The 27335-nt window shown below is 33.2% G+C and overlaps 3 protein-coding genes and 2 long non-coding RNA genes across 8 annotated transcripts; 2 read left to right on the forward strand and 3 right to left on the reverse strand.

Annotated features, from left to right (window-relative positions):
• Positions 1-544: 544 nt before the first annotated feature.
• LOC121236372 (probable aquaporin NIP5-1) lies at positions 545-6690 on the reverse strand. The gene is made up of 4 exons (XM_041132788.1): positions 5679-6690; positions 1608-2027; positions 1457-1518; positions 545-1235 (listed from the first exon to the last, which is right to left on the reverse strand). The coding sequence occupies exons 1-4, from the start codon at positions 5898-5900 to the stop codon at positions 1040-1042; spliced, it is 900 nt and encodes a 299-aa protein (XP_040988722.1). The 5' UTR covers positions 5901-6690; the 3' UTR covers positions 545-1039.
• A 1353-nt stretch (positions 6691-8043) lies between these two features.
• LOC121237866 lies at positions 8044-12264 on the reverse strand. Of its 4 annotated transcripts, none has more exons than XR_005935006.1 (4): positions 11927-12264; positions 10392-11818; positions 9080-9198; positions 8044-8146 (listed from the first exon to the last, which is right to left on the reverse strand). It is a non-coding gene; the product is annotated as an uncharacterized LOC121237866 (long non-coding RNA). The 4 variants fall into 4 exon arrangements; XR_005935004.1 differs by lacking the exon at positions 8044-8146 and having other exon boundaries at positions 8950-9198; positions 10392-10569; positions 11714-11818; positions 11927-12260; XR_005935005.1 differs by lacking the exon at positions 8044-8146 and having other exon boundaries at positions 8950-9198; positions 10392-10517; positions 11714-11818; positions 11927-12259.
• On the forward strand, positions 8803-17753 carry LOC121237867. The gene is made up of 3 exons (XR_005935007.1): positions 8803-8932; positions 9378-9384; positions 17717-17753. It is a non-coding gene; the product is annotated as an uncharacterized LOC121237867 (long non-coding RNA).
• Positions 15029-16898, reverse strand: LOC121237864 (probable receptor-like protein kinase At4g10390). The gene is made up of 2 exons (XM_041134773.1): positions 15915-16898; positions 15029-15815 (listed from the first exon to the last, which is right to left on the reverse strand). Exons 1-2 carry the CDS (start codon positions 16306-16308, stop codon positions 15079-15081), a joined length of 1131 nt encoding a protein of 376 aa, XP_040990707.1. The 5' UTR covers positions 16309-16898; the 3' UTR covers positions 15029-15078.
• A 6122-nt stretch (positions 17754-23875) lies between the features above and the next one.
• LOC121237685 lies at positions 23876-26881 on the forward strand. The gene is made up of 3 exons (XM_041134529.1): positions 23876-25639; positions 25742-26293; positions 26504-26881. The coding sequence occupies exons 1-3, from the start codon at positions 24680-24682 to the stop codon at positions 26609-26611; spliced, it is 1620 nt and encodes a 539-aa protein (XP_040990463.1). The 5' UTR covers positions 23876-24679; the 3' UTR covers positions 26612-26881.
• Positions 26882-27335: the final 454 nt, after the last annotated feature.

Below are 27335 nucleotides of genomic sequence, written 5' to 3' on the forward strand. Positions count from 1 at the left end.
TCTCCTTCAGCTTCTTCAACCTCACGAAAGGGACTTCAGCGCTAAGTGCTCCACCAGAAAATAGAGTTCTAATCTCTATTGTATAGTGAAGATGAGAGACCATGTGAGACTATAAAACAAGCATATTATAGTAGACTCTCTCCTCCCCAAATCCCTTGTGGACGTATATCCAATGCCGAACTATATAAATCTGTGTCTTTCTCTATTTATTTTTTTTGTATTTATTTAGTACTTACTGCCATGGATGTATATAATGACATTGTACAACCATATCGGATCATCGCTGATAGCTCCACACAACACCGATCGAGGCCCAAACAAGCACAACGAGCCAGGAATGAATTTTTTTTTCTCATTTCGGCCTGTTATGTATGGATTAGTACTATTAATAAGTTTAAATTCACACGCTCTTATTTGGTAAGCTTATCAATTATTTGAGCTTATCAATCAATAACAAATTGATAGCGATAAAGATAAGCTCAATTTTTTATTGATTGATCATTGATTAGGAGTAAAACCCACCAACGGAAAAGGAAAAAAAAGGAAATTAACTAAAGAGAATTTATATTTATCATGAACAAGCCATTCGTGCTAATGCACTTTATTCATTACCAAATATTCAAACAAGCATCACACAAAGCAACAAACGTAGAGTATTTCACAAAGGAGCTAAACGAAAGGCGCACACATTAATATTACAACAAGCTGAGGATCCTCGCAAATTACACGCGGGCCAGGACACAGGGGCTAGAGCCCTCGATCGATCGTAAGATGACAAGCATCAGACAAAAGGCAATGTCCTTTTATTCAACTAATTTATCTGTAGGGCGTAGACTTTGGATCACATCATCCCACGCCCTCCACACCTTTTATTCTTTCTTCTTACTATTATATTACTTTCAAACAATCCCGCCGTAGTAACTAGTACGTACGTAAAAGTCCAGACACCAAAAGTGAATAAGACAGCAACAGCAAGCTAGCAGGGTCGGCATGAAAGACAATTTATATAGTAAGCTAGCTAGGCCACACCTCCTCCCGCCTAGCGGCGGAAGCTCCTGACCTGCGGCGGCGGATCAACCTCAGTCTCTCTGAGCTTCACCGCCGTGTATGTGCCCGCACCAGCAAGGGCCCCAAGTGTGGGCGCCACCAGGTATACCCACAGTGCCTTGAAATTTCCTGCTGCAACTGCCGGGCCCAGAGTTCTCACGGGATTCATTGAACCCCCTGTAGTTGGCCTGCCACGTTCAGATCTAACGATTGTTACATCTTCCTATCGGAATCTTGCCTTCTCTTTTCTTTTCTTTCTTCTTTCTAAATTTTGGGGTACGAACAAAACCACCGACTGTTTCTCTCAACTGTGATGCGCGATTAATTAACTAATGGTGAACCTTACTACTTATGTTTAGTACTTGTGAAAAAATCAACCTTACATGAGAAAAGATCAGGAGTTACTCACCCTGCCACCAGAATATTAAGCATAACGGTAGCTCCAACTGCAATACCCGCCAACTCTCCCACCTGTTGGCAAAATTTACCCCACAAAATGAGAAGAGAAAGATGATCTAAACACATCTGAATTAATGGACTATAGTTTCCTTTCTACATACCGCTCGGGTGTCAGTGGCAACGGCGGTGACGACGAACAGGAGATTAAAAGTGATAATGAACTCGAGTGCGAAGGTCTGGCCGGTGCTGACGGAAGGAATCGTGACTCCCCCGGACAGGAAAGGATGGAAAACACCTTTGAGAGCGAAGGAAGCACAGATGGATGCTGAAACCTGTGCTGCAACGTAGGCAGGAACTTGGGTCCAAGGGAAGTGGCGCAGTGCTGCAAACGCAATGGTGAGAGACGGGTTCAGGTGTGCTCCAGATATGTGTCCCGTCGAGAGAATCACGACCATCACCGCAAGCCCTGCACAAGCTGCATTCCCGATCAGCGTCTCCGCTCCATTGTACTTTTGGTTTACAATGGGTCCTGCTGTTGCTGCAAATATCAGGATGAAAGTTCCCACAAACTCTGCTCCAACCTGCAAATTATATATCCACGCGTACAAATATTGTTTATGTAACAAGTCGATCGATAACCAGTTTTGCAAATCAGTGTAGTTTGGGGCCTTAAATATTAGTAATTTGAAGATCTTTAATTTCCTCCCCGGCCGGTAGAACTTCCACTTAAGCAACGATGGATATATAGGTACTATTAACATCTCAAAAAAAGAATAAAAACTCTTAAAAGAGAAATGATTTAGCCCCTGAAATGATACGGTATAAAAATAAACTCATATGTTGATTTGGTTTTATATGGTATATATGTTAGATTGTCAAATATTTTTATTATAAAATATATTTAACTTATCATATAATAAAATCATATCAGTTTATAAATTTATTTGTAAATTTTATAACTGCGACGCTCCCCCACCCCTCCAAGATACGATATTTGTGTATATTGAATGTCCTAATCTATATATAATATTCATTCTCGTCAATCAAATTTCTTCTACGGCCAAGTTACTCACTCCTATAAAGGACTTTTTTATTGGGCAAGTAAAAACAACATGCATGATACGATTATATATCATGTATGCATGATACGAATCGTACGTGTTATTATGAGTCTAGAAGAAAGACTGCCCCCATTATTCGTACAAATGAGGCATGAATAGAATATATAAAATTAAATTTATAAATTGAACTTTAAGTGATACGTTAGCTCTATTTTTTAATAAATATAATTTTATAATATGACATACCATATCAAGTCACGTCAATTTTTTAATTTATTTTAATGTAATTTTTTTATATATAACTAAAACATGATTTCTTTATAATATGGAATAGATTTTATGGTATGTACGTGCTCGAACAAAACTCTTGCTCTCAAAGTTGACTTTCTAAAGTGCACGCCTGATTAATTTGATACTCTCTCTTGGAACTTGGAAGAGCAAAACACAATTATATATATAAATATATATATATATATATCTTAAATTATCTTCAAACAAGTTGATACAATAATATTTCACCGGCCGTCATGACACATGCAATAATTCATCATGTATATGTACAAAAAAGAGAGTTGTTGAAACGTACGTTTTCGATACCTGATCTATATATATAGTAATTTTGTACTGTTTTCAGATTTCCAATAATTCCTGATCGAGGCTGTGGATGAGAAAAGAAGACAATAAATTATAACAGAATTATATATATATAGGTTGTTCCAAGAGTAGGTACTGGAACGTTTATTAATTATTTGGAGGTTTTGTTTTTTCAATTGATGGAATTAATAGAGACGATATCGTAGAAAAGTACTACCTAATTCCATTGACGAATTATAGAAGTTACAGCATAAAAAATGGTGTCATGTGTACGTGTGTCTACGCAAATATATATGTGCACATATATATATATATATATATATATATATATATACTGACCAATAATAATAATAATAAAGAAATTAAATGCAGTATAAATTATAATATCAAATAAAATAGTCTTAGAAAAATTGAAGAGGTTTGAACGTACAATATATCTTTCTTTAAAGGCCAGCCCAGAAAGGATCGAGGTTTCAAGTAACTATGGAAAAGAATGTTGTTTTTAGAGGTGTAAATTTAAACTGAGAAACTGGAAAATTAGTCCGGATCGGAACAAATAAAACCTGTTGGACCCGTTTTGAACCGGTCTGGTCTGAAACCGGTTTTTGAATTATGAAAACTGGCCGGAACCGGTCCAGTTCCGGTTCGGTTCTATGATTTTCGGAACTGGACTGGTTGGGAAAAAAATATAAAAAATTAATATTTTATATATAATATATAATTATATGTAAATTTTTTATATATAATATATATAATTATATATCATATATGAAATAATTTCATATTATAATTTATAAATTATAACATAAAATATTAATCTTAAATATGAACATTTGTAATTTGTTTGATTATATGTTATTAATATAATTATATATAAGATGATGTTATTATAATTTATAAAATAAAAGTTTAATCTTTTAGATGAAAATTTAATTGATCATATGCTTTAAACATAAAATATATATATTAAATTATATTATATATAGTCTAATATATTATATAGCAATACTAATATGTAAGTTTATGACTAATATTAATATATAACTATATTAATAGTATAATATTAATACTATTATATAGTCTAATATATTATATAGCTATACTAATATATAAGTTTATAACTAATACTAATTTTTTTACTAAAACAGATTTTTTTACTAAAATAGATTTTTTTAGTAATGCAGATTTTGTAATAGAAATAGATTTTTAGAACATATTTTTTGAAGCAGTTTTGTTTTTTATTAACATATTTTTTTTTAATGATAAAATTATATTTTAAAAAATCAAAAAACTGGACCGAAAACCAGTAAAATCAGAGATATCAGTTTAGGAGGGTAATCGGTACGTAATCGATTTTGATAAATACAAAATTGGTATATACCGATTCAGTCTTAAATTTTATCAAAAACTGAATCAGATCGGACTGATTACACCCCTAATTGTTTCGGTACTGGGGAAAAAACCAAAACAAAAAGTAAACACCCAAGAATGCATGCAAGCTGTCGGTACTACGTACGTACGTGTTTGGTGTGGATGTTTTTTTTTTTTTTTTTTATTGTCTATGATTATCTAAAAAGTGGACATTGATTTATCATATACAAACATATAATGCTGGTTGGATTTGTTTAAAAATAAAGAGGTGTTATTCTATAAAAATAAATTAAATTAAACGAACTCTTTAATTTTAAAGTCAATATGTATGTATTTTTTTAAGGATTAAATGGAAATCGTGTTGTCTACATGAATAGCCAATTTAAGCGCTGTATTATATTGACCATGAATAAAGAAATAAATAGGAAAAGAAAGAAAGAGAAAAGGCGTTGTATTAAGTACTATTATATTATATTAGGATATACATATATACAAGCTGCTGCAACTCTCCCCCACGTCTGAATTGTTCTCACTCAAGGACTATTAATTTCAGTTAATTAGGGATTCAAACGGCCTGATATTCATTTTTCGATTATGACAACCCTATGAAACTCAAAAATACCACTTAGTACTACTCATGTACTTGTAAGACATGATATAGATATATAGATAGATATATGATCATGGGTTCATGTGAGCAAGAGAAACTAAAAGGGTGAAAAAATATTATTAATGTTTTAATTAGTATTCATTTCTTGAGGAGATTATGTTTAAGATACATGAGTACCCAACTCATGATTATTTAAATTAATTTTCTTGATCTTGATCATCAAAGTGCATGCATGGCTTCAATTAAAATTATTAATTTTGGTTCATTTAATCAGCTCACTAGCTAGGACAATATTTAAAACTTTCCATGATTAAGGTAATTAATCACAGATTTATATCAAAATTCCATTAACAAGGGCGATGAAATAGATCAATAATTATATGAACATCATGTGATTCGAGCAAAAATCATGCACACCCAGTACTCCAGCTCATGTATATGTACACACATACATATATATATATATATATATATATATATATATAATATATCAGTGATGTAACGTACTGAGCAATAAAACAAGAGAGGCGGCGATGGAGGGGGGCGGAGGGAGATCATCATCAGAGTAACGAAGGAGAAGATCATGGAGGTCGTACCTTCCGAGTGAGAGAGATATTGGGAGTAGGGAAGTCGGCGAAGCACGTGTGAGTCTGACCCCACGTTGGGGTATTCACAGGCAAGCACTTGCATCTCGGCATTGACTTCCGATCGTAGGACAGCGAGTCCACTCGGAGAGATGTGAACAGCGGACCTCCCGGCGTCCCTGGAGTCGCCGGAGCTGATGCTGGCGGCGTTCCAGTCTCTGGTTCCGGCATCATTTCTGAATTTCTGCAACCTTGAATAAGAAGCTAGCTAGCAAAACTTTTTTTTTTTTTTTTTTTTGGTTTTTTAAAATTGGATACTGGGAATTAAACGAGATGGATATAAATTACATGATTGGGTAAATTTTATAAAGTTTTGGCTACACGAGGGTTTCGATCTTGGCCAGGATAGCTAAACACAAAAGAATACCGATCGATAACTAATTGACTATGGCAACATGTTGCATTTGGAGTACTTCCAAGTTTTTTTTTTTTTTTTTGGGATATTTTTTGGAGAAGTTGGAATAAGATTACATGCTTTTAAGGCTTTTATAAATGTACTGCTAAGGAATAGGAGGACTGAAACGAGCCAGATTACACACTATACCAGAAAGAAAGATGACTTCAATTCTTCATCTACACAAAAAAGAGTTTTTTTTTTTTTTTTGGGAGGGATGAGGATTTTCTGAAACTGATCAGAGAACGCAGATTTACATGCTGGGAAGGTTTTTTATGGAGGTATGATCAAGGAACGCTGTTGGAAACTGAAGGATCCAGCTTCAACCTCAAACTCACAGGCAAATTAGCTGATGTATATTATATATATATATATATATATATATATAGCTAATGATCTAGAGAGACAGAGAGAGAGATCAGGCCAGAGGAAAATGAATCGATCGGATTCAGAATGCAGAAGACGAAGAAGAAGAAGAAGACAGCGATGGGCGGCGGTGGGGGCTAGCTTACAATAATGGAGATGGAGGTAGAGAAATTAAACGAGACTAGTAATAGAGGCAGTTGCAGAGTTATGCTAGAATGCATGGACGTATATATACAAAAACAAACAAAAAGGAGGGCCACATTGGAACCTCTAATACTATTCAGAATTCATATATTCGAAGAAAAAGTCAATGCCTGTCCCATCATAATGTGCAAAGCTTTACTTTATTTACGTATTAATGCTAGCTAGAGTCACTTCACCCTATATAGACCTCTCTTCACATTTTTTGTTTTAAAACTTTGAGATTTTTTAAAACAAATTGAAAGATAGATAGATAAGTAAAATAAATTTTATAATATTGATTAATTATTTAATATTATGTCTAAACATTCCACTTGAACTAATCTTTATATGTCTCTCTACACCAATTTTAAAGTATTTTAAGCCATGTTTAAATTATTTCATCTGATCATTATAATTTTTTCAAATTCTCGCACAAAATGTAATAAATAATTTAACTTTTTCAAATTTTAAAATAATAATAATATTAAAATTCTAATAATATTTTATTTAACTCATCTAAAATCATTTCATTTCATCTCACTATTAAAACCAGTCCTTAATCTTATAAGTACACTGTTGTTTTCATTTGTCATTTGCATCAATAATAATATAGGAAAATAATATTCTTAGTCTGTCATCTTTAATCAGATGACATAGTGCAGTTCATGATTTTTTTTTTTTTTTTATCAATTATCTAAATAAAATTTCAAATATGATGCTATTAAAAATTCATGAAAAATAATATTATTTTTCCTTGGGTAGTAGGCAAAAACCAATACGTGATGACATGACTATCTCTGGCACATGTCCGTTTGAAGCTTTGATTTTACTTCAAAATTATAATGATGATAATAATAATAATAATAATAATAATTCCACTACCCACCCAATTACGTATCATTAAACAAAGCATACAGCAATGCATCCCCTAGAATATCTTAAAACTGGTCCAAGTATTTCTTTTTGTTTGACATTGACCATATTTAATTAATCCCATTTCCAAAGCACTTCTAAAAACTAAGGCCTCGTTTAATTCTACTACCCTTTTCTTTTTTCTTTTTTTCCACTTTCCTCCCCTTACTTATTCTTTCATTTCTTTTTCACCCCCACTTGATGAATCTAGTCGCCATAGGCCAACACACAACCTTAGGCCCGCACCATCTCCATTTCTTTTTCTTGGAATATGAAAGGAACTGCTAAAACAATGCGGAAAAAATACACTTTTTAAAGGTTGCGGTTGAGCAATGAGGTGATCATAGATATTCTGTTATGTGAATAGTAATAAAAAAAAATAAGAATAATAATAATAGTGGTTTATTATCATAATACTTTACTATCCAAACTAACTCTAAAAAATTTAACTCTCGACACAACCCATGATGATTCATATATGAACATTTTGCTCTGATGTTTCATTCATTTACATCTCAACTTGGCAAGAGAAAGAGAGAGAGAGAGAGAGAGGGTTGATGTGAACCTGGTTATAAAGAATGATTGAATGCGTTCAAATTAAGATGGCACTGTAATAGTATTACTTCATAATTATTAAAGAATACTTGGGACAGCTTGAAGAGTCGGTAGCATTTAAGGAGGAGACCCTGTTAACTTGGGGGGGAAAGAAAGACAAGGAAAAAAAAAAAAAAGAACGTAATGCAAGCAAAGGCGTAATGAAAGCTATTTTAGATGGCATCATACACCTTTTTGGATCCAAGTGACATATGGAGAGCAAATGCATTAAATTTATTTGTATATATTAAAGTAATATAAAGCATGAATTATAAATAATAATGGATTAATACGATTGATCAATGGTGTTGATGATGCCGCTTTAAGTGAATTAGCAATATTTTTTTGAAGATTCCTCTGCCACTCACTTAATTAATAAATGGTTCTTTATGTAAGCTGTACTTAATTAGCTAAAGCAACATCATCAGGGAATACTTGACAGCCAAACCTTCTCCCCCTTCTCTTTGATTACTGAATTTGTTAACTTGGCTGTATCAAACAAGTATATTTCTATAGGCTTCGATATGTTCGAAATGTTAAGGAATCTATGTTTGCTTCGTCATATGTATGTGTTCTTTTTAGTATTTCAATCCAATGTTCTGACACAAGCCAATGACTTGTATTGTAAGAAGTTTGGGCCCATTCTTTTCTATCGTTTTTTTCTTTTTCCTTCATGCCCTGAGTTACCCAGTTGGGAAGTAACAGGAATTATACTATAAGAGATATGATACGTACAGTCGTGAAGTGCGCAAACGTTGTGCAGACGTTTTAATTTCTTTTCATGTAAATCTCGTATTTATTCATTTTTTTAAAATGATTGCACGGCACTTGCATACTTACGACTGTAACTATCATTTCTCATACTTATAATTACTACATAAGTGAGAAATGGATGTTTCATTACTTGAGCACTTGGGGGAAACACATGGTGGAAGTCCTTTTGAAGAGACGTTGAAACTCAATGGAAGATGAGAACGTCCGTCTTCATGTCCATTCATTACAGGGAACTTTTTCCTTGGGAACCTGTGTATGCAAGCAAACAGAAACCAAATCCCCGTCACAAAAAGCAATGAATAATCCTAACAGTAGAATCCACATTCTCTTTAGTTTTTTTCACAAAGGTAGTAAGCAACTAAAAGAAAAGTTCGTTCGAGGCACAATGATGTCCCACATATCATAACAAATCAGATTGGAAGAATAAGGTGCAGTGTTCACTAAAAACTTTGGGTTAGCTTTGATTGCACTTTAATAATTGCATGTGAGAACGCCTGTTTTGACCACCAAATAGCCATTCCCTCATAAAAGGCTATATCAGATGTGCAATTTTTTTTGTTGGCATGGACTTTGGGACGTCCTTCTTGAGTACAAGATACTCCACATGATTCTTAACAAGAAGGTACATTTTTTCAGTTCTCTTTTTCCCCATTTTCTTTCTCACCATTCTTTTAAGGGCAGTGGACATGATCCTATCAACTTTATTCACAATGCCAGCCATAATCATATGATGAAGCAAGCAACAACAACAGTAGGTCACTAGAAGTTTCGGCTCAAATGAGTTGCCTTTTATTCTTCAAGGAAAAGAAAAAAAAAAAAAAAAAAGATGGTCAAAGGCAGAGAGAGAGAGAGGTTTTCTTGCAAAGAAGATTAGCGTCCTCCCAATGCCAACATCCTACTTTATTCTTTCTTATGAAAGGGAACAGATCCTTAACAAACATCATTGGTCATTTGTCATTGCTCGTTGCACGTCTTTTTTTTTTTTTGGAGCCTTTTGACTTCTTGTTTTCTGGGTAATTAACAGAGACATAGAGCTGTATTGTCAAAAGTAATGGTGTGACACGGGAACCTCTAGGTTGGAGTTAGAAAGAAGGCCATAACTGACAATTTGATTTCAGGTTAGAGATCTCAGTTTACACAAAGGAATCTTGAAAAGTTTCATCGATCCTTTGTAATTACTGATTTTAAAACTTCTATTTGGTAGTCTAGACGAATTCAAGGCCATGACTTCACCCTGAAATCATGTTTGATTCGCAATTTAATTCAAGTTTTTGCTCAAGTAGGTCATGGGCCTAAAATATAAATTTTAGTGTATATGCTCAAGTCATGTGATTATTCAATGTTAATATTATATGTCTTCTTTTAACCAAGTGGTTTTATCTTGATATTAATGAGCTACAATGTCTGCTTTGAGTCAGAGTACAAAAATCAGATCAAAGTACCTTAATAAGTAACACGAGGTAGGTGACTTCTGAGCAATACTTCATCATATTAGAGAAAACTCAATGATCAATGGCTGTCATGTAGACATGCTGAGATAAACATAGCCAATGCGCAGATAGAGAGTCCTAACAAAAGGGCATACAGGAGTCAGCTTTCAGGTAGCTGCCAATCATATTGCTGAAAAATAAAATAGAAAAAAGAGAGAGAGAAGGCCTCAGGTTAGACTGTGCCAAATACAAGAACTAACTTGAAAGATATCCAAGTTATCCTGCACAGACAACTATAGTAAATATGAATGATGAAAAACTTAAACAACATTGAACATACTTGCCAAATACAAAAGAAAAAAGAAAGATAGCATCACAACTATCTTTTGTGAACGGTACTTGCATGAGAAAGCAAGCCTAGGGAGAATGGCATATATCCTGTGTTAAAAGCTAAACCGTTTTGGTGGCTGGTTGGAGGCTACTGAATTCGTATTAGGGAAGTTCTAATTTGGCAACAAGTAGCTCAATTATTATTCAGATAGTTTTTGCATTCTGCTTGGGAATCTGAAAAAATTGGAAAAGTTTGAATTAGCAGCTAGTTAAATGCTACAAGGTGCCTAGTAAGTTTGAAAGCCGGAGAGCAATACACAGGCATTCTTCTGATGAACATTAAAAATTGCGAGTTTCGTAGCCAATTGTTCACCCTGCTTTAATAGATGAGTTTGTCTACGTCCCTGAAATGATCCTAGGATGTTCTGTCAAATTTGCTGGCAAAATAACCTAGTTTAATTAATTGGTTTGGTTTCCAAGGGCAACTCCCAAACATGCATACACATGAATATGATAATTGGCTATAAAGGAGAAGATGCAGTGCTATAGACATCGTTTCAACATACAACAAAAATTGTTTGAAGATACAAAGGATTCGTCGATGGAATTTCTATTTTTTCAAAAAGGAGAGGACGAATTGGACTTATGAATTGAAGTAAGATTTTGTATAAAATAAACTTTAGTACATACAAGGTTTTCAAATCTGTTTCATAAAGAACAAAGGTGACTTTCAGAAATCCCCCTCTCCCCACGCTGCAAAAGCGATGAAATATGCGTATCCCAAGCTCTAAACAGACGCTTTCTACCGGAAGGGATAAGAATTTTATATTAACTGCCTCCAATTAAATCTCAGATTTTTGGAAAAGGTGAAAATTTTAATGGCCCCTCCGGAACAACCCCACTAAGCACACTATGTTACCTTCATCCTCGACTCCCACATCCTGCCTCTGAGAGATTAAAATTCTGAGTCATAAAATGAAAATAAGCATACTATACTTGCTCACCAGAAAGCCTATGGTTGGCTCACGGAAACAACAATGCTAGTAGTTTGGCAGAGCAGTAGAGATGACTGACAAGATTCTGAGCTTCTGGCTGATTCAAAGGAAAATCTGCAAGCCCAATATTTGCAACCCATGGAATGATAGGAGATTAAAGAGTTTATGTGTAGGAAACAAACAATTTGAGAAAAACATGGAGTAGTTTGCAGGCAAAGATACCGCCGGCCGGAAATAGCAGTACATAGGCTGCAGAGATGGCAGGGCCAAGCTCTTCCAATTGAGAATTACTTATGAATATGGCTGTGAGATTTGGATTTGTTCAACCTCGCAGCAAAGCCGAATGAACTAGCATGTTAACTCTCGCTCCAATTTAACGCTACTAGGCCGCATTTGAGTCGATGAAGATAGTCATGGAAACAACCCCTGGGGGAGCCTGAATCAGCAGTAACAAAGAAGACGAGGAGGAAGACATCCACCTCTGGCAATGCCAAATTGCCGGTGACGAGATTCTCGAGTCTGCCCAATACCATCGTCCTCACTCCTCCGCTCTTTCAGAAAGCGAGTACTAAAAGTGGGCCGCAGACCCCTCTCTCTCTCTCGAGTCTAAACCCAACCACGGACCAATGAGATGATGACACATGCATACTTCTAAAGTGGGTTTTTTTTTTTTCTTTTTTTTGAAAATCTAAAGTGGGTTTCAAACTTAGAGCATTGCAGTCCAACTCCAAATTTTAACTTTTTTTTTTTTTTTTTTTTTTTTTTTTTCAGTTAAAACTCTTGCATGGATTAGACAAAAAGATATTTGTGTAATTTTGATCTCCAGTAATTTAAAACCCTAGTTATATTTGGAGAGTCACTCTTGAAAGATCAAATCAATATTTTATAATTTTTTTATCTAACTACCTCTCTCTTTTAATACTAAAAATATTAAATACAGGTGTATTTATAAAATATTAAATTTTAAGTTAAAACCTCAAATTCTAGTCAAAATTTAGACTTGACAATGGTGCTTAGCACTCTCAATGGATTAGCCAAAGTTAAAGAACATTTTTTATAAATTTAAGAGAAATTTGACTTTTGACTATTCCATTTACATAAATCTCCACATTAAAATAGTTATTTTTTTATTATATAACAATAAAATAATATAAGATAAATTTAATTTTGATTATTCACATCAAATCTCCATATTGAATTATCTATTTATTCATTATATAGTAATGAATAACTAATAATTTCAAAAATATTTATTTTTTTTAATTATTAATTTATTTTATCATATTTTACAATTCTACATATTATATTATATTAATTAATAATCATATTCTTATTAAATTAATATATCACTAACTCAAATTAATATACCAATTGTGATAAAATATGTTATAGAAAGAAAGTAAGAGAGAAATAATTAATAAAATATGTATTTGATATATGTACAGTAACTTATAAATTTGAAAAAACTTTTGAAAGTCACTGTAACTAATCCATTGTAAGCATATTTTGCTCTCTAATAGCTAAATACTCAATAGATTTAACTTTTACCTAATCCATTGAGGATGCTCTAAGAAGACTGTATGTAACTAATAAGTTAATACAAGATTCAATATTTGGGAGTAAGGAAAAGTTTGAGGAGTGAAATGATTGAGAATTTTGTAAATAATAATAAGATAGTTTGTGAATAGTAACAAGATAGTTTATCTGATTTTGGAAAATAAGAGAAAAAAATTGAATAAAAAATAGTATAAAGTTAAAATATTATTACAATATAGTTTCTTAATATTATTTTTATTTGGGTATTTGAAAATTTTGATTTTTTATTTTATTTAAAAATTAGGAAAAATTATAGTGATTAGTTTGAAAGTATTTATGTTTGAGTGATGTTTGAAATGAGACGAGTATTTTGGAATACAAACTTTTCAAAACAAGCCCCAAGTGTTTTTTTTTTTTTAAATGAACTCTATTATTAAACAAATAATTTTTTTGATGTGTATCTAAATTTTATTTAATTTTTTTTTTAAAGAAAATGCACTAAGTTTTCACACTCTAAGATTTTAAATATCCTTTCCCCTCCTCTAAAATACAAAAATAGACTTTTTAAAGGTTGGATGCTATATAAGGTCGACCTTAGAGCATTGGCAATGGCGCCAAGTCTAAAATTTAGTTAGAATCTTAACTTTTAATTATAGTATCAATTTTTGACTAAATAAGTCTATATTGGACTAACTATTTTAAAGTTAAAATAGTAATATAATATAATTATTTTTTTTTACAAATACAATTCATATATTCCTAGATCTTCATGCTTTGTAGAAATAATGTGTCTACTCTATCAATATTCGTAATCAGTAGAAATAATGTTCATACCATGTATGTTTTACCATTCAAATAGAGAGGAAATTGATGAAATAATAAAATATTACTTTCCATTATGAATAGTAGCTAGTCATGTTTGGAGATGACTTAAGATTTATTATAGCTCAAGTTTTAAGTTTTGGACTATTGGCTAGTCCAATGTAGAGGTTTTTTCTCACATCTAACTAAAATTTAGACTTGTATTGATATTTGACTAGTTCATTGTCAATATTCTTATATTATATGTCCTTGCAACGGAACACGCTTTGGGACATCAAACTCTATACTTATAAGGAAAATGCTAGGGGGACTGGTGCATTTCTATTGTTTGTTTGTTTTTTTTTTTTTTAAACAACAGGAATGGTGCCTTTCTTCGGTGCATGGTTCGGTCTCTATACATGGCAACAAGACATGTTTAAGATGAAAAAAAAAAAAAAAATGTGCGGTTCACGGGATCCGCATACATGGCAAAGCTCACAAGATGACAGCCCACTATTGAAAGAAGCCGATCGAGCCACATAACAAGCGAAAGAATGCAAAGGATCGATCTTATTACTCCATGGATCACTCTCTTGATTCTTGAATGATGATCACGTAGAACAATTTTATTGCTGCTCAGCAGTAATACATAAAGTTATTCAAATCACTGCTTTCTTTTATTTAAGGATTCAAATCTCTCATGCGTTGAAAATTTTTACCGTTGGAAAATGATGAAATCCATTTAAATTCTAGACGTTATAATTCCCGACAAAAACTCGGACAATCCAAACAGAAATTTTTGGTACACAACGGATTGAGGCAAGTTTTTTTTTTTCGCTGTTTATAAGAAGTCTGCGTGTCGTCCCAAGTTATATCGAATGATTTATATGCTATGTCGAAGGGTAATGTGTATTATTCCATGCCGATTCTAACAAAAACTCAGTTGAAAGACAAATTTTTTTACAAGTTTACAGAAACAGAGTCAATCCCGATGTTCGATCATCCTCATCGATTAAGGACTTACTTATTTACATAGACTAGAGTCTACGGGTCTTTAGGGAACCAAGCTTCTCCGGCGAGAATAAGCTGGAGATATAAGATATATTCTCCCGAAGACTTTTCAAGATGAATTTGGCAGAAGGCCTGAGTACGGGCGACTGGCAAAGGCAAAGTGCCGAGATGGAAAGCATGGCCTTGGCTTCTTCCGGTTCATAGTCCTCGGCCAGCCGCGGATCCACCATTTCTGCTACCTCCGTAGCTCCCAACGTGCGGACGTCCTTCAGCAAGGGTCTGACTATGGATGTCAAGAGCTGCCCCCTTTCCGAGCAGAATGCCTCCATCCCCGTCACAAGTTCCAGGAGGACGACTCCGAAGCTGTAAACATCGTTCTTCTTCGAGGCTATTCCCGTTTTCAGGTAATGTGGATCAGTGTAACCGGGGGAACCCATCATCAAATGCTTCCTCCTCATGGGAGACGAAGAATATGGAGAAGATGAAGGCGGTAGCACCGTCGAAGAAAACCCCATCTTTGCAGACCCGAAATCGCAGAGCTTGCAGTTGAGGTGCTCGTCCAGCAGGATGTTTGAACCCTTGATGTCGCCGTGTACGATCTGGGGGGTACATTGGTCGTGCAAATATTGCAGTGCTTGCGCAAGCTGGAATGCTATTATCATGCGTCTTCTCCACGAAAGCACAGGTGATTCCCTTTCTGTGCCATGGAGCTTTTCCTGCAAGCTTCCGTTTGCCGCATGCTCAAATACCATGGCCCCTTGCTCTGAAATCATGGAGATCGGATCTAAGAAATTAAGATATATTTGCCTTCAAACAAAGGAATTAAGAACAAACCAAATCACTAGACACGAACGTAACTCACCTCCGTCATCACAGTAGCCAATAAACTTGACGATATTTTCATGGCGAAGACGGAGCAGGATGTCTAGCTCCTGCTTGAATAATTGGTTGAGGCGCTCGCTGCCAAAATGGATCTTAATTGCCCCCAGCCCCAGTCCCAGACTCGAGCCGGCCGGGAAGTGAGCCAGATATACAGTGCTGAACCCTCCCGATCCAATCACCTCGGAGAAGTTCATGGTGAATCTCTTGATGTCGTCCCAATTGAATCTCCGAATGGAACCGTAATCCTTCCGATTTTCATCATCAAGCTCGTGCCCATTGGCAGCCCGGTTCTCATCTGGGTCCTGATGATCAACAATCGCACAACTGGCCGGTCTGCGTCTAATCTTCAATCCAAGGCACTTGAGGAAGGCCATAACAAAATGCAGCAGCAAGGCAAGAAACACAGAGAATACTCGACAGTGTTGTGGGGGCTGATCAAAGTGGGTTTCTCTGCGTAGTACTTACGTTTCCTGTGCGGATGATCTTTTGAAGGAAGATCGTCGGTGCGTGTTGTTAATAGCAGAGCAAAGAACAAAGTAGTAGCGTTGAAGCTTGGTGTGTGGGCTCACCGAAAAAGAAAACGAAAAAAAGGGATGGACCAACATGCAGCACCAACTCCTGCAGACAGATTCAGAACCCCGCAAACCCTACATAGTTCCAGACCCGTGCGGACGAACCTTCCTATCTTCGCCTCTACATTTGTTTACTCCTCGGAGGGGAGGTTGCCGGGGAGGCAGAATCCAACACTGCTTCCATACCGATCGAACAAGACAATCAATCATACAAGAAAACACTCGGCCTCCCAACCTCCAGTCTTTCCTGTTCTTTCTAGGCTGTATTTCAAATCTCTAAAAAGTCAAAGGAGGATTGCCGGCTGTTCGCTCTCCTTTTTTAAGGAACATGTGGCATCGCTCAGTGGCCCACACGTTTAGTTTTTGAACATATATTAATTTGATTCTCTCAGATTTCCCTTCCAATAATCTCTCTTCCTTAAATGGTACCGCGTCTCCCTCCCAACGAATGCATTGTACTGAAGGTTGTGTCTATACATATCAGATGAGAAATGAAATTTGTGTCCCGAATGGTATTTTTTTTTTAATTTAGTGATTAAAAAAGTATTTTTTAATAATATTGTAAATTTTTTATTTCTTTAAAAAATATTTATGATGATTAAAAAAATACATGAAAAAAAAGAAAAAAAAATATACTATTCGAGTCCCAAATTCAAGACCCTTTTCAGTAGTTATAGTGAAACTCATATTAGATTATTAGACTTAAAAGATGAAACAAATAGAAATATAACGCGAATTTTATAATATTTCTTAAATTTTAAAATTTAATATTATCTAAATAATTAACACACAAGTATTTTTTTATTTTTATTTTGAAAGAACACACAAGTATCTAATACCTATACCACACATTGTTTAACAAGCTTAATTTAGGCACTGTTTGGATGTAAGAAATATTTTATTTCATTTTATCATTATAATTTTTTTAAATTTTTACACAAAATATAATAAACAAATCAACTTTTCAAATCTCAAAATAATAATAATATTAAAAAATAATATTTTAAAAATATTTTATTCAACTTTCAACTTTTATCTAAACTCATATCATCTAAACTCACTATCCAAACGATATCTTAATTTAAAAGATAAATTTTAAAATTTGAATATTCTAAATCAAATTTAAATCTTTACACGCAGAATTGAGAATAGAATAAATATTCATAAATAATAATTAATATTTGAATAAACTATAAAAATCCTATTTAAGAAATTTAAGAAATAATTGTAAAGGATAGTGCTACTATATCATCCAAGTTTGCCCACTTCGTGAGTCCCCAGTGTAAATTGTAATTTTTTTTTCTTTGGCTTCTTATTTCAAACATATTTTAAACATATTTAAATATTAAAAAAAATTAATATACTAATAATTATTTCCTTAACTATTATTTTAAAAAAAAGTCTTCAAAAATAAAATAAAATACATAAAAGTAAAAAGATAAAATTAAAGAGATAATTGAGGAGACAGTATGATTTTCCAATTGCAAAAGTTACAGCTATTTGGTCAGAGGTTCTTTTCGATTTTATTTTTAAATAATTCTGAGTTCAGATAACGTGACAAGTGATGCGACAAGTGTCCATGCCCTGAAAAAAAAAAAAAAAAAAAAAAGAATTGAGAGGAGGGAATTTATCTTTGGAGGTAGAAGATCAGATGCATGTTTCATGTGTGTGTGAAGGTGGCTTCATATTCTTATAAAACACGTCATGTCTCAAACAACTCATGGACAAACAGAATCCTTTCTTTCATTTGTGGACAGACAGAATCTTTTTTTTTTTTTTTTTATTAAATTCTCTCTCTCTCTCTCTCTCTCTAATGGAATATAACTTGATGCGATGACATATTATTTACCAAACATTTTGGTGTTATATGTAATTATATTTTTATTTATAATTTTACTTACAATAATACTCTTTTGTTCCTATTTTTTTAAATTTAAATTTCATAATTTTTAATATATTAATAACTGGCACATAAAGAATTCGATTTTTTATAAGTTTTTTTTAATTACATTTAATATTTTCCTTTTCTTAAATGATGAGCGTTGTATATAGACATTTAAGGCCTGTTTGGAGTTACGTCAGGAGTCTTAAAAAATGGTTAAATAATCTGAAAAACTCTTTAATGAATAAATTAAGTTGTTTGGATGTTATATATTAAAACATTTTTTAATCTCAAATAAGATAAAAGTACGTTTGAGAAAAAGTTTCAAAATTTTCAAATGTGCTTTTCAGATAATGCGAAATGTAGTTTGAATTTTAAAAAGATTGTTAATGGGTAAAAATACTCGTACAACTTTAAGATAATTACAACTTTCAAATTTTTACACAAAATATAATAAACAAATCAACTTTTCAAATCTCAAAATAATAATAATATTAAAAAATAATATTTTAAAAATATTTTACTCAACTTTCAACTTTTATCTAAACTCATATCATCTAAACTCACTATCCAAACAGTATCTTAATTTAAAAGATAAATTTTAAAATTTGAATATTCTAAATCAAATTTAAATCTTTACACGCAGAATTGAGAATAGAATAAATATTCATAAATAATAATTAATATTTGAATAAAACTATAAAAATCCTATTTAAGAAATTTAAGAAATAATTGTAAAGAATAGTGCTATTATGTCATCCAAGTTTGCCCACTTCGTGCGTCCCTAGTGTAAATTGTAATTTTTTTTCTTTGGCTTCTTATTTCAAACATATCTTAAATATATTTAAATATTAAAAAAAATTAATATACTAATAATTATTTCCTTAACTATTATTTTAAAAAAAAATCTTCAAAAATAAAATAAAATACATAAAAGTAAAAAGATAAAATTAAAGAGATAATTGAGGAGACAGTATGATTTTCCAATTGCAAAAGTTACAGCTATTTGGTCAGAGGTTCTTTTCGATTTTATTTTTAAATAATTCTGAGTTCAGATAACGCGACAAGTGATGCGACAAGTGTCCATGCCCTGAAAAAAAAAAAAAAAAAGAATTGAGAGGAGGGAATTTATCTTTGGAGGTAGAAGATCAGATGCATGTTTCATGTGTGTGTGAAGGTGGCTTCATATTCTTATAAAACACGTCATGTCTCAAACAACTCATGGACAAACAGAATCCTTTCTTTCATTTGTGGACAGACAGAATCTTTTTTTTTTTTTTTTATTAAATTCTCTCTCTCTCTCTCTCTCTCTAATGGAATATAACTTGATGCGATGACATATTATTTACCAAACATTTTGGTGTTATATGTAATTATATTTTTATTTATAATTTTACTTACAATAATACTCTTTTGTTCCTATTTTTTTAAATTTAAATTTCATAATTTTTAATATATTAATAACTGGCACATAAAGAATTCAATTTTTTATAAGTTTTTTTTAATTACATTTAGTATTTTCCTTTTCTTAAATGATGAGTGTTGTATATAGACATTTAAGGCCTGTTTGGAATTACGTCAGGAGTCTTAAAAAATGGTTAAATAATCTGAAAAACTCTTTAATGAATAAATTAAGTTGTTTGGATGTTATATATTAAAACATTTTTTAATCTCAAATAAGATAAAAAGTACGTTTGAGAAAAAGTTTCAAAATTCTCAAATGTGCTTTTCAGATAATGCGAAATGTAGTTTGAATTTTAAAAAGATTGTTAATGGGTGAAAATACTCGTACAACTTTAAGATAATTACAACTTTCAAATTTTTAAAAATATGATCATAATCTTTAAAAAATCAAATAATCATAATTTCTACATCATAAATCAATTTTTTAATTTGTTTTCAAACAAATATAATATGTTTGAAAGTACTCATATGATTACCAAAGAGTAAATAATTGTTTAATAGTGTAACTTATTACTTAAACTATAAACCCTAAAACTATAAACTATATTTTTCACCGCAATATCAAACATGTATTTAATATAAGAAATACACTTTTAGCCACAGATGAATTTTATAAAAGTAAACTTATAAATTAATGTGATTTGATGTGGAATGTTAAATTGAAAAGCTATTTTTATTATAAAGTAGATTTAACGTATCATATAAAACCATATTAGCATATAGGTTTATTTTTGTGAAATTTTTTTTTATAGCTGTAACACTTATATTAATACAATTAATGTTAGGTAATCAACAATCAATACGGGTATTTCATATAGTTACAATTAGTCTTACAAATGAAAGAGATAGATATATGAAATAGGTATAATTACAATATTTATAACTGTTCACATGAATTTTTCAAACAATATTATATATTTAATAAATATTAACTTTAGGTCCACATTAAATACCTAATAAATATTTTACTCGAAGTCTTAAATTTTGAATAACCATAAGAAATTCAAAAGGACCCATATTCACCCTAGTTTAATACCATTTATTAGCAAATATACAAGTAAGTATCAATTAAATAGTATTTTAAATTATAAGAAAAACCATAATTTTATATTATATATCAGATGAGATAAGTCATGATCTGCATGTGAAGACCATGACTTCGATAAAGTATTGATTCAATGGCTAATTCCTAAGAGGCATAATATTGTAAATAATAATAATAATATTGGAACATATAAAGTATACCAAATACAATCTGAATTGAGTTCTTTACACTTGTGTGTGTATATATACACACATTATTTTTTTATAGAAAAAATAAAAATAGGATAGTGTCAAGTAAATATTGTAAGCTTAATATAAGTATATTTTTCATACAATAAAAAGTTGTTATTGAGTGTAACATAGACAAAAGACAACACGTTTAAAGTAGCACTTAAACTTGGCACATGCTAGACCTTTCCCAATGCACCATGTTACGGATGGGGACCCCACTTGTGTGTAATTTGGCGAGTTCTGCTATTAAAAATCTATTGTACGTATTACTCAAGAATTAAGGCATAGTTTGTTGGGTAGATGATATGAGATGTGTGTAAATAATGTTAAGATATGTGAGTTAAAATGAATTGAGATGAGATCGTTTTGTTAAAACGTGTGTATTTGTTTATAGAGATGAAAGTGTTTTGATTTTTTTTTTTTTTTTTTGTAGTATTTGATAAATAAGAAAAATTGGGACTCACCAATTATTATGTATTTTTTGGATAATATTTTTAGAGTGTGTTTGAAAAAGATGGGAAGTATATTGTTAAATCAACCAATGGGAGACCACCCGTACGAGACAAGCAGATAGTCAATGAACTGAGATAAAATACTGTCAATGAACAGTCAATGACATAGACAATAGACGAGAGAGAGAGAGAGAGGAGTGGATCGGACATAGCTTTTTGTGTATAGTACACTCAATGAACAATAATAAAATAATAAGAGATGAACTGAGATAAAAAAGTGACATAAAAAATGGGTGTTTGTTTTCAGAGAATGTCTGACCATACAAAGCTTGAAAAAAAATTTCAAAATTTTATATTTTATCTCTTAAAGAAAACGAGGCAAATCAATTCATCAATTTACAAAGTTTTTTATTGACCCGCTGGACACATCTTGATGGTGAAGTTTAAACATGTCTTTTTACACAAGAGTAGTGCTATGATTTTAAAAAAAATTTATAAAAATAAATTCATAAATTAACATGAATTTATATGATATGTTATATCTACTTTATAATAAAAATAACTTTATAGTCTGACATATCACATCCATTTGTGAGTTTAAATCAATTATGACTAAAAAAGTGCTACATTCATAAATGAATCTCACAAAAATAAACTCACAAATTGAATTAATTTAATGTGATATATTGAATTTACTTTACAGTAAAACTTACTTTACAATATGAAGTATCGTATGTTTACTTATAAAGAAAAACAATATATTGTATCGTATCATGCCACATTTATAGAATTAATTTGCACACGAAGTATTCCTCTTAGTATGTATATCATGTCTCGTAATAATAAGTGAAATAATATATACGGAATTTGTAAATAACATAACTGAAATAAGTGACACTTAGAAGGGCCTCTACGTGTCATTTATTTCTCAGGTTGCTTTACTAGTTCTATCAATGCAATCGTATCCTTGGTTTATAATAATAGAGAAATAACAAAAATGTCGTGTACAATCATTTTTATATATTTTTTACGCTAATTGATTGTATATATTTTTTAATATAAAATAATTATTTTAATTAATCACATAAATTAAATGTATAAAAAATATATAAAAGTAATTTTACGTAACATAATTAAGTCATAAAGTCTACTATACTCGAAAATACATCTTTCCTATATAGAGCCATTAAAATATTAATTTCTTATTCCAAGTAAATATTAAAATATTAATTTCTCACTCCAAATAAAAATACTATTTGGTTTGTAATTAAAAAATTTAGATAGAAATTTAGATGAGTTTAATCAAATATTTTTTGTTATTAGCATTAAATGACTTTTGAAAATATGATTTTTTTAATATTAATTTAATTAGAATATAATTATTATTAATATTAAATTGGTAAAATTATAAAATGTGATGCAAATAAATTAAATAAAAAATTATTAATTTAATAAAATTTTATTATTATATAAAAAGTAAATAATTAATTTAATGTGGAAATTGAATTTAAATAAAATAAATAAATATAAAAAAATATGATATTGACTAAATTTTAAAAATGCATTTGACAAAGCTTCGAGGATGCTCCAAATTGTACCAAAAAATTTTCTGCGTCCCCGAAATGATTATGTTCGCAAGGTGGAGTACCGTAATGTACAAATTCTAAATAGACAGATTTTGTAAAAAATTTTTATAAAAAATTGAGTCTCACTTAAAAAAAAATAAATATTTTACACTAAATTTACTTTTTTAAAAAGAGAATGCACAAGATGTATTTAAGCCTGTTTTGGACAGTGTGTTTTGAGATAAAAAATTTATAATTAATTAAAATATTATTTTTTAATATAATTTTTTATTTTAAAATTTGAAAAAATTAAATTATTTATTATATTTTATAAAAATTTAAACAAATTATGGTAATTATATAAAATGAAAGAAGAGGAGTCACATGGTTGTCAATCCAAATTATTTGTAATTTTATTATGTATAAGTAAATTTGCGTATTAATCTATATAGTAATATTGTTGACTTCATATTTTAAATTTAAATTAGTATTACTTTTAATAAAATTTATTTTCTAATCAATCATATTAAATAGATGTACGTGTTAACGTGCAGAATCACTTAAAGTTAAATTTTTCCAATCGTTTGGGAGGCAAAATAAGGTAGTTCAAATTGGTATGGTTTCCCAGCCCAGGTCAACTCCCAAACAAACATGCATCGGCTGTTGGCCATTAAGGAGAAAGGTAACGTAACAGTGCTAGAGAAATCGATTTCAACGTGAACTAATAATTGCTTGAAAAAAAGAGACAAAAGATGTCGTTGATGGCCCCTTTATTTTCAAAAAGAAAAAGATGAATTGGACTTCTGAATTGTTCTTCAGATCTTGCCTCCCACAAATCAAAATTCCAGGTTTATGGAATGAAATCACAAACACAATGTGCTTGCTCCCTCACAGAAACGACAATGCTAGTGGTATTCTCGCAGAGCAGTAGAAATGATTGACATTATTTTTCTACAGATGCCATTAAAGCCGCCCTTTGGTAAATCCTCAGAAAAATGTTCCCATTCTTCCTGATTCTGCATCAGCAAGCTTAATCTGCATCACCTAGAATGATAAAGATTAAGAGAAATTAAGGGGTTTAAAGGCAAAAATACCGCAGCCCAGAAACAGGTGTCCACAGGGTTGCTGCAAAGATGGCAGGACCAAGCTCTGCCAGTTGAGAATTGCAGAAGAAAGCTGCGGGATTTTGATATGAGCAACCTCGCAGCGGAGCCGAATGCGTACATGGAATGGGAGGAGGAGAAATGTGGGAAGACAAGAAACGTTGCGTTTGGTTGAAAGAAGAAGAGGGAGAAACGCGAACCAAAGCAACGCCAGCACGGGGACGCAATGGTTCAAGTTCAAAATTTCGACCTCAAAGGCATGCCAGCAGAGCAGTAGCGGAGGCTCTCTTTAAATTTCGAGAAAAAAGAAAAAACAAAAGGACTCGCAATCCAAGAGAAACTCCAGAGATAGAAAGAGAGACAGAGACCGGAAACGAAGCGAAATCCCCTTTCCGGAGGCGATTTCCTTCGCCCTGAACGTGATAATCGTGGATGGCGAACGGTGGAAATGAACGTTGGGGGACTATGACGGTGTTGAAGATGAACCTGAACCGCACCGCGACGACGCCCTACCATAACAATCGCCGAAGCCGTCCGTGGAGTCATAGCCGCACGCGCACTGCCCTCGTGGCCGTCGTGGCGCTCCTCCTTTCCACTGCCGCCTGGCTCTCTCTTGTCTTTTCCGGTACCACCACCCACTGCTGGCACCGGTTCAAGGATTGGGAAGGCAGCCCCCATTCTCTCCATTGGGCCTGGAGAAACCGTCGTCGTTCCCATCTTCCTTCTTCTTCAGTCTTCTCCTCGCCACCGTTGCGGCATCAGTTTTCCCCTCACAATCGCACCCGGGGGGATGATTTGTCCCTACGACACGTCGTGTTTGGCATAGCCGGTTCCTCGCGGCTCTGGAAACGGCGCAAGGAATTCGTGAGGCTCTGGTGGCGTCCTCACGATATGCGGGGCCACGTCTGGCTGGAAGAGGCGGTGCCTCGCGAGGAGGGGGATGATTCCTTGCCTCCCGTCATGGTTTCCGAGGACATATCTCGCTTCCGCTACACCAATCCCACCGGCCACCCTTCTGGACTCCGCATTTCCCGCATAGTCACCGAGTGCTTCCGCCTGGGCTTACAGGATGTACGCTGGTTTGTTCTGGGAGATGATGACACCGTTTTCAATGCCGATAATCTCGTCGCTGTTCTCCGCAAGTACGATCCATCCGAGATGGTTTACATCGGGAGCCCATCAGAGAGCCATTCTGCCAATACCTATTTCAGCCACTCCATGGCTTTTGGCGGTGGTGGGATCGCTGTCAGCCGCCCGCTGGCCGAGGCACTCTCCAACATTCAGGATGACTGCCTCGACAGGTATCCCAAGCTCTACGGAAGTGATGATCGACTCTATGCCTGCATTTCTGAACTTGGCGTTCCCCTAACAAGGGAACTTGGCTTCCACCAGGTTTGATTCTTCTTCCATTTTTATACAATCCCTTCACTTTTCATTTTGATACACGGATTTAAGATGTTTTGGGGAAATAGCAAATGATGTTATCTGCTGCAGTGGGATATTCGGGGTGATGCACACGGTCTTCTATCCTCTCACCCCATTGCCCCTTTTGTCTCAATTCACCATGTCGATGCTGTTGATCCTTTTTATCCGGGCTTGAGCTCGCTGGAGAGCTTGAAACTCTTTGCAAAGGCCATGAGGCTCGAACCCAGAAGTTTCTTGCAGCGATCAATCTGCTATGACCGAGCACGTAGCCTCACTTTTTCAGTCTCACTTGGTTACGTGGTTCAAGTTTTCCCAAACATCGTTCTCGCCCGTGAACTGGAACGTTCAGAGCTCACCTACTCTGCATGGAACAAAATAAGTGAGAGGAACGAATTCGACTTCGACACTAGGGATCCTTATTCATCTGTGTGTAAGAAACCTATCCTTTTTTTCTTAAAAGATGTAACAAGACAAGGTAATGCTACACTGGGTTCATATGCGCGGGCCAGAGGAAGAGAAGATTTGAAGAGGAAAGTTATCTGCTTTCCACGTTCGGTTCCTCTCCGCTATGTGAGCAATATTCAGGTCGTTGGGTATCCACTGAGCAAGAATTGGCATTTGGTGTGTGTTTCTTTCTCATAGCTTTTTCTATCGTTGTGTAATGTTTTTTTTTTTATCAGAAGAAAAGATTAGAAAAGAGTATGAGAAGTTCGGTAAGCAGAATAGTTGACACAGCCACGTTGTGCAATGTTAACATCGGTTTTTCCATTTTTACTCAACTTTCTTGACTTGGATTTAAGTTCTATTGATCTTTCGACTGTGGTTGGACAGGTACCTCGTCGGTTATGTTGCAAATTGAATCAAACCTCTGAAGAAGGTCTTAGATTAACAGTTGGACAGTGTGGGAAGGTTTTTAGTTCTGTCACTGAATTTGCTTGACTATCGGCTAGGATAGAGGCGCTTCTGTCTACTCTTCTGCTGATTTGGATATATGTGAACTACCTGAGGGGGGTGTCTTCATCGTCGTTTGTTTTGTAATGCTGAACCCATTGACTACTGTCTTTCGACGGTCATGTATCATCTGAGATCCGACATTTGACAATACATTCATTCTCATAGAGTGCAGATATGAGGGTACTATGTTCACAAAGTTCAGTTGAAGACAAGTATGCGACCCTTCATCTCGGGAACTAGCATTGTTTACCATCATTTTTGTCCAGAAGGTATTTAATCATGAGATAAGATCTAACAGATGGGAATTAAAAATGATGTGAGAAAAAATCGTATAGTTTTACAGCGGAAAAATGCTTTAGTTTGCGATGAATTTCTTATTCTGTGGGATTTTTTGCCTGAGTTTTGCCAAGTGGTGGAATTACATTCACTCAACTGCTTTTAAGAGGAAATTATCTTTTTTGGACTTTCCAGTTAAATAAAGAGAATTAGATTATTGAAGGCCTTCCTTCGAAGAATAGGAGACTTTTGGGAGGGGGAATTTATTACCATCAGAGTGGTATACATACTACTTGATGTTGGCTTTATAGATTCTTTTTATATTCGAATGATTAGCCACATCTAGGGCCACATATCTTGTAGACAGAGAAGTTGAAGAGTTTGAGTGTCCATAAGTCAAATCTGTGTTTGTGAAACTAGTGAGATCTTTAAC

This window comes from Juglans microcarpa x Juglans regia, chromosome 6S (genome assembly GCF_004785595.1).
Source record: "Juglans microcarpa x Juglans regia isolate MS1-56 chromosome 6S, Jm3101_v1.0, whole genome shotgun sequence".
NCBI lineage: Eukaryota > Viridiplantae > Streptophyta > Magnoliopsida > Fagales > Juglandaceae > Juglans > Juglans microcarpa x Juglans regia.